The sequence below is a fragment of the Lolium perenne genome, chromosome 4 (genome assembly GCF_019359855.2).
Source record: "Lolium perenne isolate Kyuss_39 chromosome 4, Kyuss_2.0, whole genome shotgun sequence".
Taxonomy (NCBI): domain Eukaryota; kingdom Viridiplantae; phylum Streptophyta; class Magnoliopsida; order Poales; family Poaceae; genus Lolium; species Lolium perenne.
In genome coordinates, this window is record NC_067247.2 from 146,832,532 (window position 1) to 146,846,111 (window position 13,580).

Sequence of the window (13,580 nt, forward strand, 5' to 3'; positions counted from 1 at the left end):
CAAAATAACTATGGGATGAAAATTATTCTTCCTTTTTTCCTCGGGAGTGCAAACTTAATTCCTCATAGAGTAGCATTCCCTTTATCAAAAGGTACTTGACAGGTTTGCATGTTTCCATAGAGTTTCTACGTAATTTCACTCCCAAAACAATGGAAGCTTCAACAGGCCTTTCATATGAAACTTAGAAACAAACCAAGCTTTCACTTCTATCAATGTGATATTTATAAACAGCAAGAACATTGTTAGGACATATAGTAATAACAAAAATAATTCATACTAACCTTTGTATATGATAATCTTCCATCAGTAAACAAACCATAAGACCTGATATACCATTGATGTGAAGCTTGTTCCAAGACCATGTAATGATATATTCAGCTAGCAAACCCTGCCTTTGTTCCCACTTTCTCCAAATTCCAGAGAAGTAAAACATATATTCCATAGGAGAATGAGTTTCCGCAAAGTACAAATATTTCCTTTGTGTAAAGCATTTAACAACAAGCCTAGAATTGTGGTTTCCACTAAGCATGTTGCATTAAACATTCTTGTAAATAAATTCATTTACAACCTATAGGAATGCGGTTGTTTGGTTAGATAAAAGTCTCCAAATTATTCCTCATAGAGTTTATTCCTTCCCGCAATGCTTCCACCCATAGTTGACATTACTAATGGATTTAAGTCCTTTATATGAGTATAATTGTTCCTCTAAAACATAGAGTGAGTGCCGCAAAGCGCATATAGACAAGATGGACCATGTTAATTCCTCCCTTTTTTCCTAAGCATGTTAGTGTTGGAAGTTTAACTTGTGTTTTCCTTTGGGATTATAATAGTGTTCCACATGAGATTCCAGTGCCGCATGATTGCTAGTAATTCCAACCTTCATATAAGGATAGTGTATTCCTACTTTCCACCGCATTTCTTTTCTAGACTAAAAGTGATACCATTGCATCCACTAGATTCCCGAAATGTGATTTCTAGTAATATAGCATATCATATAGATACTATCAAACATATCAAAAATACCTTCCAGTCCACCAAACGTTACTTGATTGTCAAAGATAATGAACTATTGAACAAATAGTAGTATTTAATTCATTTTGCAAGTAATCAAGGGAATAGCCAAGTGTTGCATTCCTCCATTCAACCGTGGAGTATATGCCATAATACAATGCTGCATAATTCCATGCTCTTTAAATAAGATTAATATAAATATTCCTGAAGTATACTTCCCCCACCAATCAGTGCACACACTTTTAAATCCTTTGATGGACTGATTTTCCACTTCGGTATAAGATGTTCATAGTAAACCAAAGACATTCCGACTTGTATTGTAAATAAAAGATATAAATAACCATATCAAGTGCAATCATGAAGTAATGAAATGAAATATATAATGTGACCTTTATTGGAAGTATCCAAAAATAACATAAGGATGTTGATGAAGTACCATAACCCTCCCAGTAAAGTTTAGAATTCCAGAACTAATATGCCACTTAATTCCGCTCCTTGATATGTGACCAAGTCGTAAGATAAAATGATTAAACCTCTAGTGGGAGTGTGGACAGTGGAAACAATATACTATAAATGCCGCAATGAAAGAATAGAATCCATAACTGATAGTCCTTCCACTTAATTAAGTATAGAATTCCGCAATTAAAGAGCCGCTTAATTATTTTCCTTGGTATAGTAAGTCCTATATATCGTCAATAATGAAATTCCAAGCATCTGTCTTAGTATTCCTCCGTATGGAGTTATCTTCAACAAATAAATCAATTTGTGTTCCCAGCGTCAAGTGAAGAGCAAATTTGCTTCTCCTAGGAGTGCTTTCCAGGTGCAACATCTGCAGCATGTTTGGTGCCTTCTCTTTTTTCCTTAGATAGTGTACACCAGTCATAGTAATCAACAAAAAAAAATTAAGATTATTCCGGCAAATGTGTAGAGTGGCGAGTTCCTGAGTACACCAAATTCCGGAGTACCTCCGTCGAGTGCAGCTAACGGGCGACGATTGCCGTTCTAATCTAATCTTTGAAATCTTTGCCTTTAAATTATTTGCTTACTCAATTCAAACCAGCGGTAGCTGTAGCTGTAATCTCTTTCCTTCTATCCTTGGTCAACATGCAGCTCAGGTAACCTCATGACTTGAAGCAATCCATATGTTCTTCCTTGCAATTAAACTACGGTTTGTGAAGCTGCATCAACAATCCAAGTAGCACATGGCTGAAGCAGATGGCGGACGAGAAGTCGAGCTTGTTGTGCAGAAATTCAGAAGAGAAGCTTCATATTATTAGTTAAGCAGATATTACAGGTTCCTCTGTTCCCCTGCTCGTCAGAGAACATAAACATAGTTGATGTAGAAACATATAGTTCCAGAAGTGAGCATTGCAAATTCCGAACAGCAGGTGGTCATACATACGAAGAGGAGATGGGCGTCTACGCATCTTCCTTGTTATCAACTTCCTCGTGCGGTCTCCAGGAAGCAGCAGTTTCTGCAGTTTAGGGAGCCGAACAAGTCCGCGGTCAAAACCCTGACGAAGCCGAGATCGCGACCTGTTGGATGTCTCTGAAACAGCAGAGTGGATGTCGAGTGCTGCACGAATTTCGACTTCCGCGAACTCTTCCACCCAGGGAGGCTAGGCTTGGGTGAGCTGGCCGTGGTTGTTCGGAGCGCCGTGGGTGGCGGGCCGGCTGGTCGCGGAGAGTGCAGCCGATTCGCCGGGGTCGCAAGCCGACGAGATCGCAAAGACTTGTCTTCACGTTCCACGAAACATCGAGTCCAACAACGGTTCCGCGGCCAACAACGGTTAATTTCCTCCACCGGCTTGCAGGAGACAACATCGTGGATGGGCAACAACAGAGATGTAGTTGTAGGGCGAGAGTGCGCAGCGGATTTTGGTCGGGGACGACAAAAATACGGAATCGATCTTGATTCCGTCGGCGACGATGCAATCGACGGGACATGGGGATGGAACGCAGGCCTGCGGCAGAGTTTCGCAGCAGCGTGCGCATGAGAGCATCTACAGCCCGCGTCCCCAAAGCGGCTATTTAGGACACGTCAGACAAAATTCCATTCCCAGCAGCGCGAGGCCCTTTCTATCCGGCGCAGTCTAATACGGTGTTCGGTGTTTGAGCTCGTTCCCGCTCCACACGGGACGTTTTGGACACGCCGGACAAAACGAAATGCGAGGCGGGAAGTGGCGGGATTGACGCCGTCAGCGACACGTAAGTCTAAAACCCCGTCGACTACCTCTCGTCAAGCGACGTTAATGGCGTCTGGCTTTCCCAGGCGACGCAGTGACGCGTCTCGTCGTGCATGGCCACCTGGCCATCCGCGCCGGCGTTTATTGTAGCCAACTCCCCGCTGCCGCTTCGCTTGCCGCCGCTGACAATAAGAGCGCCTCTCCTTCCTTCCCCATTCCAATCTCGTCGCTCCAATCTCGCCGCATCCAATCTCTCGCCGCACCTCCCAGCCGCTCCAATCTCGCCACTCGCAATGTCGTCCTCCCGCAAGAACGCCGCGGCAAACGGTTTCGGCCGCGGCAGCCTCACCGTGGCAGAGGCGTGGGCGCTGTAGCGCGCGGGGTATCTTGTCCCGCCGGACATGCTCCTGCCAAGAAGCGGCGGCTGGAGGATGACCGTCAACGGGGTCGGCGTCTCGCCGCTGCCGCCGCAGGGCACGGAGCGCTGGAGGGACGCGATCAAGACCCGGCAGGCTCGCCTCGGCACCGAGGAGCGAGCCGATCCGACCTGGGCCCCCACCGGTAACGACGACTGGTGGGCGGACTACTTCCAGACGCAACACGACGCGGAGATGAACAGCACCGACGGCCTCATCGGCCGGAGGAACACCGGGAACAGGGAGGGACACCTCTCCTTCTAAGGCGTTCCCGGACACACCATCGAGCACGTCGTCGACGACATTCAGAATGGCGCTCCAAGGCTGGAGATGCCGCCCTCGCTGCCACCATCTCCTTCGCACGCTGGCAGCCAAGGAGGACGTAATCGTCCTCCTCGAACTCCTCTTCCTTGGGGTCGGCACGATCGGCGCCTTCGTCGCACCGCGCCACGCCCTACACCCTGCCGAAGCGCGAGGTGAAGGACGAGCCGGAGTACGCGACGCCGCCCGTCAATCGGAGGCACATCGGCAATAGCGTCAGGATCCGCGAGCGACAATAGCACAGGAGCGCCGGCGGCGCCCTCCTCATCCCGAAACCGAAGGTGAAGGAGGAGCAGGACGAGGAATCCACGAAGGCCGCGTAGCTGGCGTAGTACGAGCGGCAGCAGCGACGACCCCGACGACTTCCCAGGGTTGCACGCGGCGTCGTTGAACGACAAGGGCGCCTTGAGGGGCGACCTCGACGCGACGATGTCAATGTCCATCTGCGACACCGGGAAGCCGCTCGTCGACCTCACCGACAACGGCGAGACTGGGCCAAGCGGTGCGGTGAAGAACGAGCCTGACGAGTTCGACAACTAGGATGTCTTCGTCGACGACATGTACAACTTCCACCATTACTACGACCCCTCTGGCCGCCGCAAGTACTATCAGGGTTTAGGTTTTAATTTCATCGAATTTCGTTCGAATCTATGTAATATATAGCAAGTTTATTAAAATTTAAAAATCTCAAATTCTGTTTGGGGGACGTGGCTGGGGAGGGACGTCCCCTAAACGCGGCACGAACAAAACGCGTTCCCCAAATTCTAAATCCGGTGCCGTTTGGGGTACGTTTTGGGGGACGCGGCTGGAGATGCTCTGATCTTTCCTTCGGCGGTAGACGACAATCGGCGGTGAATCTTTGCTCTCATACCAATGTAGAAAATTAGAGTTAGGAGCTATTCGGTCTACCCTCTATTCCTCTGCTTTATCGGTGGTGCCGCTCACAATGCATATTGAGGCTAAAGGGTAAGATCCTTTATATAGACTCTAAATTCAGATATTTCGATCGGTTTCCAGAAAGGACTCACCGACTTGTTAACCCAACCGCTATCATTAACAACCATCTGCTGAGCCCAACTGTTAATCAATTAGGTCCTCAACACGCACGGTGAGTTGTGCGCCGAGTTTGAAGACGAAATCAAACTCGCAGACTTTAACAATCCATAGAGCCAATCCTACGGGTAACCTGGCATTCCGCTCTATACTTTTCCCCGGGTATAATTCCAACGTACTCATATACATTGTGTTTCAGTATAGCCGTACCGGCTTCCTTAAGTACAATTCCACATCTATTATTCCCTGTTGTTTTCATGTATAATTTCACATCGAGGTTTTGATTCCGGAAGTATAACAATGTAGTGAACATGTAAAATATTGCAAGCCACAAATTCCAACACAGATGTCCGTTAAAAAGAAGTTCAGATTGGTGTATGACCAAACCTGACAGCGTATACAGAGTACGTGCACAACCAATTCATGCTGCTCACTGCCGGAGACCAATTCTAGCTGTGACCTGTGAGGTAGATTGTAGAATCTTAAACACAAAGTTCAGCAGTTCCAGAGCTTGCATTTACCCTTTTTTTTTTTGTTGAAACTGGTAATTTGTTAATCAACTGACATTATTTTGGTAACAATTAATCATTTAAAGCACATGCAGGTCGGAACCGAACTTTGTAACACACCACAGTGCAACTCTCTAGGACCAAATTGACAAAGTTCATGAGTAACAACATTACAAGCCCTACTAAGCTAAAATTACTTGTCAGTCCGGGGCTTTCTTCAGCTTGAACTCCTTTGTCGATCCCCGTTATTATTGGTGTTGCTTGTAGCATTTATTTGAGGAACTCATTTTGTGTATTTTCATGTGGTGGCATGTGCGTCTACGTTCAACTGAAAGAGAAGACTATGATCTGATAATGTTCATCTTCATGTGTGGAAGATACCCAACAGACAAGTGCAGGTCGGTATGTTACCAAACCTGACAGCGTATACAGAGTGTACACCCACAACCGGTTCATGCTGCTCACTGCTGGAGACCAACCGGCTGGTTGCTTCATTTTGACAGTTACAGATAGATTGCACCGGTCTGCGACAACAAACACCGCATTCACCAGATCGTGACCAGACACGTGTCGGCGCCTCGCCTTGTCCTGGGCTTCCCTTTCGTTGCTGTCCATTCAGCATTGGTGAGATCTCACCCATCAGGAGGCTTTCTTCAGTAATCTGTACCATGATTGACTTCTTTGTAGTAGTAATCTGAAGATGTTAAGTGGAGCCATCGCTAGCTGTAACCTGATGCGATTAGACTAGTACTCCCTCCGTCCCAAAATATAAGGCGTCTAAGGATTAGTCAAAAGTCAACGTTTTTTAAATTTGACCAAGTTTATACACAAAAATATAAACATTTACAATACTAAACCAACATCAATAGATTCTCCATCAAGTATATTTTCTTAATATGTCCATTCGATATTGTAGATGTAAATATATTTTCCTAAATATTTGGTCAAATTTTGTAATGTTTGACTTTTGACCAATCCTTAGACGCCTTATATTTTGGGACGGAGGGAGTAGCATGCAGAGCAAGATTAAGTTAAGTGATGCATCAGGGAGGGGAATTAAAATCCCTAATTGGCAGACGGTACCCCTGATGTGATACATGAGAGTGTTGTTGGTTGCAGACTTGCAGTGTGTTGAGTGCAACATTTATGAAGCTGGAGACTTCGAGAGGCATCTGGTTTTCTGCTTCATCCTCGCCTACTATGTTGATGTTGGTGGGGGTATCGCAATTGAATGGCTCCTTGATTTAGGTAGGTCTGTGATGGCGATGCATCTGCATGTACGACAGGTGAGGTGACAACCTTGTCGTGGTGATCCCAACGCTAACAAAACAATTGCCAAGAGGGGAACACGTGTTAATTTTGCTCGCTGCAGTCGCAATGCAAAAATTAGATAATGGAACAAGGAAAAACTGCCCCAGCTTCTAAATTGTAAGATGTGCACCGCCGAGCTCTGGCCGAGAAACATTTGTCGTTTTAGCAATCCCAATACTGACAAATGACAACGCATAGTAATGGAGGAGGACGTCATTCAGAAGCAATATTATGATCTCAGTCGTTATACTGTTGTTGATAAGCATGCAGTGCAGTCGACGCGAAACCAAAAGTTTGATGAATCAGAGGGACATGAACTTATTTGTATTGGGAATATACTGGTGTCAAGAAGAAGAACTTAACAGAAAAGAAGTAGAAGATCACACTCTATCAGCAAAACCCAAAAAGAACACTCATGTGTTATTTGTCTTGTGAAAGAAGCAGCAAATAAACGGGAAATGATTGTGTACAGTATATGAAGTATCAAATATACACGCGCTACTGACTAGTACGACGGTAATTCTTGCACTAACTGGTGTAGATCAGATCGGCGTAGTTCTCTGGTTCCTGGATTTCTTAACCAGGAAGAGCTTCTTGAGCAGCCTGACCATCAGCAGCAGGCTCCATCTCCGGCGCCGGACCACCATGTGCCGGCCGCGCTTCCCTGTCTCAGCGAGAACACCGTCCGAGCCGTCGTCCAGCCAGTACGCCGCCTCCTTCATCATGGTCATCGTCATCAGCCCACCGCCTCCCTTGGTGAGGGGGCTCAGCGGGCATACCGGCGGCACGCGTGCCAGCTCCTCGTTGAAGTCCTCCCACAGCATGTCCATCTTCTCGTCGCCGCCCCAGGGCGCGCCGCCGCTCTCGTCTTCGTCCTCCGAGAGGGCGGCGAGGAACCACGGCGGAGGGAATGGCGCGAGCTTGCACTTGCCTCCTGGGACTGTGGGGAAAGTGAACTCTTCCATGGTGAGTCGCTAGCTAGCTTGCAAAGTTGCAAATCTCTTAGGTGTAGTGCGTATGTATGCAGGTACCACTCGATCCATATATATGGAGCTAGTATAGTCTTGTACTAGAAGGTAGTACGTACGAGCAGTGGTGATGGAGGTTCAGTTTCACTTTCATGGACGGTGGAACATCCTCCTCTTCGTACTTAATTCAACTGTGCCTGGAAAAGGTGTGGTACATGGGTACTATTGTTGGCCATAACTAAGCCTTCACGAGATGGATGGATCAAGGATGCTATGCTATAATGATGTTGTGATGATATGTGCTGGGTAAATTGCCTCTTGCCATATTGCTAGCATTCTTTTATGCTGAATTTGCTGGATTGTAATAAGATTAAGTACTGACTTATTTTGTGTGGCATGTGAGCTCGCCTTTTTGTTAATGAAATTTCTATGGGCAATTAAATATTTTGTTGAGTCGGAGTAAGAAAATTAATAATTAGGATGTTTTTTGTTCCAAAAAGTAGGAAATACACCCACGCATCTGCATAGGCCGATACACGCAACCATATATTATTCATTATTTAAAAGTGTCATTGTTGTCTTGTGCACAATGTGAGATTATATGTTTGTATTATATACCGTTGTTTGAGATTTTATTTGTTGTTGTTATTGGTGTACAAATTGTTCGTTATTGATGTTTGGATTTTCTCCATGGATATCCATGAATAATTGGTTATCCGATGGGTATGAACATGGGCAGGAATTTTTGCCCAAACATGCCCCAATTGTTATCCTTAATAATGTGAACTACCTACAAATAACTCAGCATATTAAGTAGTATCAACAAATAGTTTCGCGTATATGGGTCATTGGCTCTGTTTAAAATAGCGGGCTATAGCCTATAGCTGCGGAGATTTCTGAAGCTATAAAAGGCTATAGCGGGCTAAGACCATATATCCGATTTGCTAAATAATGGGAAAAATCCAATATTACGGCAGCATATAAATCTCATATCAACTCTTGGCCTTGTAGTACCCATTGGTAGTCCCAGATAAGTGAATGGAAGAGATTCCCTTTTGCAGCCAAAATGATTCGCTAGCTCTTGACATCTTTCAGTGCTTATATTAATTGGTACCATGGAGGATTTATGGTAATTAATTTTTAAGCCAGTAGAAATAGAGAAGTTGGTCAAGATATCCTTGAGACTGTCAAGCTGTTCCATTTCAGCAGGTACAATGATGAGAGTGTCATCAGTATACTGTATGATAGGGTAATCTTGTCCATAAGAATTATTGATGGGTAAATTAAGAACTCCTTCATGCCAGGCATAATTAATGATAATTTGCAATAGCTCAGTAGTGGAAACAAAAGCAGAGGAGATAGTGGATCACCTTGTGTCCTTGTCTTACGCCTCTTTTGCAAATAATATTATTTCCTGGCACTCCATTAAGTATAACAGATGTGGATGCAGTAGTCAGAATACAATGAATCCAGCTGATAAATTTTTCACTGAATCCCAAATGTCTTAACATGGATAGAATAGCAGAATACTCTACTATATCAAAGGCTTTTTTAAAATCTAGCTTCAATATAACAATTTCCTTCTTTGATTTATGACAGATCTGCAGATATTCAAAGGCCCAGGATAGGCAGTCTTGAATGGTTTTATTCCTAATAAAACCATATTGATTTTGGTGTAGAATAGGAATGATGACCTTCTGCACTCTGTTTGCAATGATTTTGGTGATAACCTTGAGTGCCATGCTTACTAGAGAGATTGGTCTATAGTCTGATGATGTTTCAGGATTTGGCCTTTTTGGGATCAATACAATAAATGCAGTATTCGGACTCTCTAGGTTAATATCTCCATCATAGAACTTCTGTAATAGATCATAAAATTGTTGTTTGATAACATTCTAGTATTTCTTCATGAATTTGCCATTGAAACCATCTGGGCCAGGCACTTTATCATTTGGCATGTGCTTGATTACTTCATCAATTTCCTCTGTTGTGAAAGGTATATCTAAGCTTGACAGATCATGCCTATTGACAATATCATTAAGATCAAACATCATATTAGTATTTACAGATTTTCCAAGCCTTTGTTTAAATGAATTCCATAGGTGTGCTGCCTTCTGTCCATGCTCATTAATAATTCTTCCATCTTCAGTAATGAGGTGTAATATATAATTGTGTCTGTAATTTCTTGTAGCTATTGCATGGAAGAATTTTGTATTCTCATCACCAAGCTTAGCCCATCTGATATTTGCTCTTTTCCTCCAATATATTCTCTTGGCTTCCAATAGATTTTTTTGGTGTGTCTTGAGAGCAAGCCTGAAATTTTTCTCTATAGTAGATAGAAGCCTTTGCTCCTCCAATCCATCCAGAAGTGCAAGCACATAACTGCAATTATATATAATAGTAGATAGTTGTGATAAATTTTTGCTCCATCTTTTAATGCCCTGCCTAAGGGTTTTAAATCTAGCAGTAATATCATGTGCAGCATTCTTGTATGCCCCCATATTTTTCCAATGATTATTTACAACTTCATCCAATCCATCAAAATCCAGCCAATATTCTTCAAATCTGAAAATTTGTGCCTTAGGAATGGATGATCCAATTTCAATGAGAATTAATCTTGATGTCATATAGTGCCAGATTAGTGACTATCAAAGCTGTGATATCTGCTATGCCAAACCATGCTATGTGTGCTATCAAAATCCAGCCAATATTCTTCAAATCTGAAAATTTGTGCCTTAGGAATGGATGATCCCCATGATCTGTAAGGTGGACAAAAGACTATCTGGACTATCAAACTTGATGTCGTATAGTGCCAGATTAGTGACTATCAAAGCTATGATATCTGCAATGCCAAACCATGCTACGTGTGCTATCAAAGTACACAACACAAACCTGGAGCATATACACAAAGTTAGCAGACAATTTCTTTGGCATGGAAAAGAGATCAATAAGCAAGGAAAATGTTTGGTCAGCTGGGATAAAGTATGTCTCCCCAAAATTGCACGAGGACTGGGAGTGCTTTGATCTAAGGAAACAAAATAAAGCATTGCAGATAAAGAACTTATATAAATTTTACAACAAGCAGGACATTCCCTGGGTAAATCTGGTTTGGCAAGCATATTACCAAAATGGAGTTGTTCCACTAGCAAGCACATCTAGAGGATCATTCTGGTGGTGTGATTGTACTGCTTTAATCCCAGATTTTAAACAGCTCACCACATGCTCTCCAGGAAATGGCAAAAGTATTATGCTATGGAATGATAAGTGGAGAGACATCACTTTAAAGGATAAGTTTCCTCATCTTTTTTCCTTCACCAAGAAAGGGAATATTAATGTCTTGGAGGCATATAGTACTTCTCAGGATAATATCTTTAATATGTTTAATCTCCCATTGTCCATGATTGCTGCACAACAGTGTGATGAACTATCACAGGTGTTAGATGTATATATTTGTCTATTGTAGTTTCCCCATATGTTAGGGGGCTTTCTACATATGTGCACCTGTACATGTACTATATATTGTGACCCTTGGCCCCCTGGTAATACAACAAGCATATTGCTCTAACATGGTATCAGAGCTTTAGGTTAGCTCCTCCTCCTCCATCGCAGCCGCCGCCGTCGCCCGCCCCGGCATCTTGTCGCCGCGACCCGGCCGCCGCCGCTGCCTTTTCCCGTCCGCCCTCTACCCGGTCATCGCTGCCGACCGCGACCGCGTCTTCTTCTCCTTGCCGGCCGTCCGATCTCTCCCGATCCGCTCCGCCCGGTTCGCCCCGCCCCGCGTGAGGCTGCCCGCCTGCTCTCTCGATCTCACCACCGGCCCGTTGGCAAGTTCTACCGACCAAGCAAATCAAACGGCGTCGCAGGTCCTGGGAGATCTCAGCGCCCGGGCCGATTGGATCTCTGCCCCGCCCGGCCCCGCGCGTGCTCCCTGGCTACCGATTCCGCTCGATCCCGATCGATCTCTGCTGACCTGCCGATCGGCCCGTGCGTGGCCCAGCTCCCTGCTCCCTGGCTTTCTCCCTCGCTCCGTGCTGAGTTTTCTTGCGCGTGGCCGTGACTTCCAGCTGTCCCGTGCTCCAGTTGACTTGATCTAAAAAAAAAAGCAAAAAAAAAAAACTGTCGCCAGCTATGTCTTCTTCCGCTGATCCCGCCTTCTCTTTGGGTCACCCTTCGGTACTTGATATTTGTCCGCTGCCTCCGTGTATGACTGCTAGCCATTCTTCGTAGTCGTTTGCAGCCTCTTCACGCGGCTCTGCCCGCGCTTCACCGACTCCGTCTACGTCGGCTCGCCGCTCTACATCGACTTTTGCGGCCTCTTCACGCGACTCTGCCCGCACTTCGCCGACTTCGTTTACGTCGGCCCGCCGCTCTACATCGACTTTTGCGGCCTCTTCCCCCGGTTATGGCCGCGCTTCGTCGACTCCGTCTGCGTCAGCTTGCCGCTCTACATCGACTTTCGCGGCCTCTTCACGTGGTTATGACCGCGCTTTGCCGACTCTGTCTTCATCGGCGTGTTGCTCTCCGTCGCCCCCTTTGGTGGCCTCTGTGCGTGTGGATGATAGCTCCTCGTCGGCACCTGATTGTACGTCGACCTCTCCAGTCGCGCCCCTCTCTGCGCATGAGATAGCGCAGCTTCACCGCCTGCTTGATGCTTGGGATTCCGCTTACGTCGCAGCCTCGGGGTCCGAGTCTCCGCCCTCGTCCTCATTGCACCTACCGTGGCCAGGTTGGCCACACTTCCTCCACCTCGCCGGACGCGGGATCCCGCTTTACGTCGGCCGGTTCCAGGGATCGTCGCCAGGCTGGCTCTTCAGGATCTTCTCGCAGCTTGCACTCTCCGATCGGGACATTCTCGTGGGTCTTCGTGGTCCGCTCGCTACTCCGCACTCTTCCTCGCCGGCGCCGCCGGTTCTGTGATCGCTCTTCGGCAATCGCGCGGCCACCACGATCTACACAGTCAGGTACGTCCCCGTGGTATCTGGATTACGGAGCTTCCTTTCATATGACTTCGAGTCTTCTATTCGTCTCGCTCTTCGGTCTCTTATTTCTCCTGTCCGTGTTGTCACGGCCGATGGTACCTCTATTCCTGTTTCTAGTACATGTGCACCCTTTCTACTCCCTCTTTCTCGGTCCCTGATGTTTCTCATGTTCCTCGCCTTCAGATGAACCTTTTCTCTGCTAGCCAGCTCACCGATTCTGGTTGTCGCGTCATTCTTGACGCTGAGTCTTGTGCGGTTCAGGATCGTCGCACACATGCCCTGGTTGGAGCTGGTCCTCGTAGCCGTCAGTCTCCGGGGCTTTGTGAGTTAGACTGGCTTCGTGTTCCTTCCGCTGCCACTTCATCTGCCAGTTCTCCTCCGGTTGTTGCCTCTGTCACCGGCTCTTTTCAGCAGTGGCATCATCGTCTTGGTCACCTTTGTGACTCTCGCCTGTCGTCTTTGGTTCATCGTGGCCTTCTGGGGTCTGTCTCTGGAGATGGGTCGTTACACTGTCAGGGTTGTAGGTTGGGCAAACAGATTCAGCTTCCCTATCCTACTAGTGTGTCTGTCTCTCAGCGACCATTCGATTTAGTCCATTCAGATGTTTGGGGTCCGGCTCCCTTCGCTTCGAAAGGGGGCCATCGATACTATATCTTATTCGTTGATGATTTTTCACGGTACACCTGGGTGTTTTTCATGCGCTCTCGTAGTGAGGTGCTCTCTATTTATCAGCGTTTTGCGGCCATGGTCCGCACTCAGTATTCCTCACCCATTCGCGTGTTCCGTGCTGATTCTGCTGGTGAGTATATCTCTCAGCACCTTCGTG

The 13,580-nt window shown here is 46.1% G+C and overlaps 1 protein-coding gene across 1 annotated transcript; it reads right to left on the reverse strand.

Moving 5' to 3' along the window:
- Positions 1-7,100: 7,100 nt before the first annotated feature.
- LOC127348812 (uncharacterized) lies at positions 7,101-7,862 on the reverse strand. The gene has a single exon (XM_051374709.2). It carries the CDS (start codon positions 7,770-7,772, stop codon positions 7,350-7,352), a length of 423 nt encoding a protein of 140 aa, XP_051230669.1. The 5' UTR covers positions 7,773-7,862; the 3' UTR covers positions 7,101-7,349.
- Positions 7,863-13,580: the final 5,718 nt, after the last annotated feature.

Coding starts and splice junctions, on each gene's coding strand:
- LOC127348812 (XM_051374709.2), bottom strand. CDS start 7,772: ATGGAAGAGTTCACTTTCCCCACAGTCCCAGGAGGCAAGTGCAAGCTC.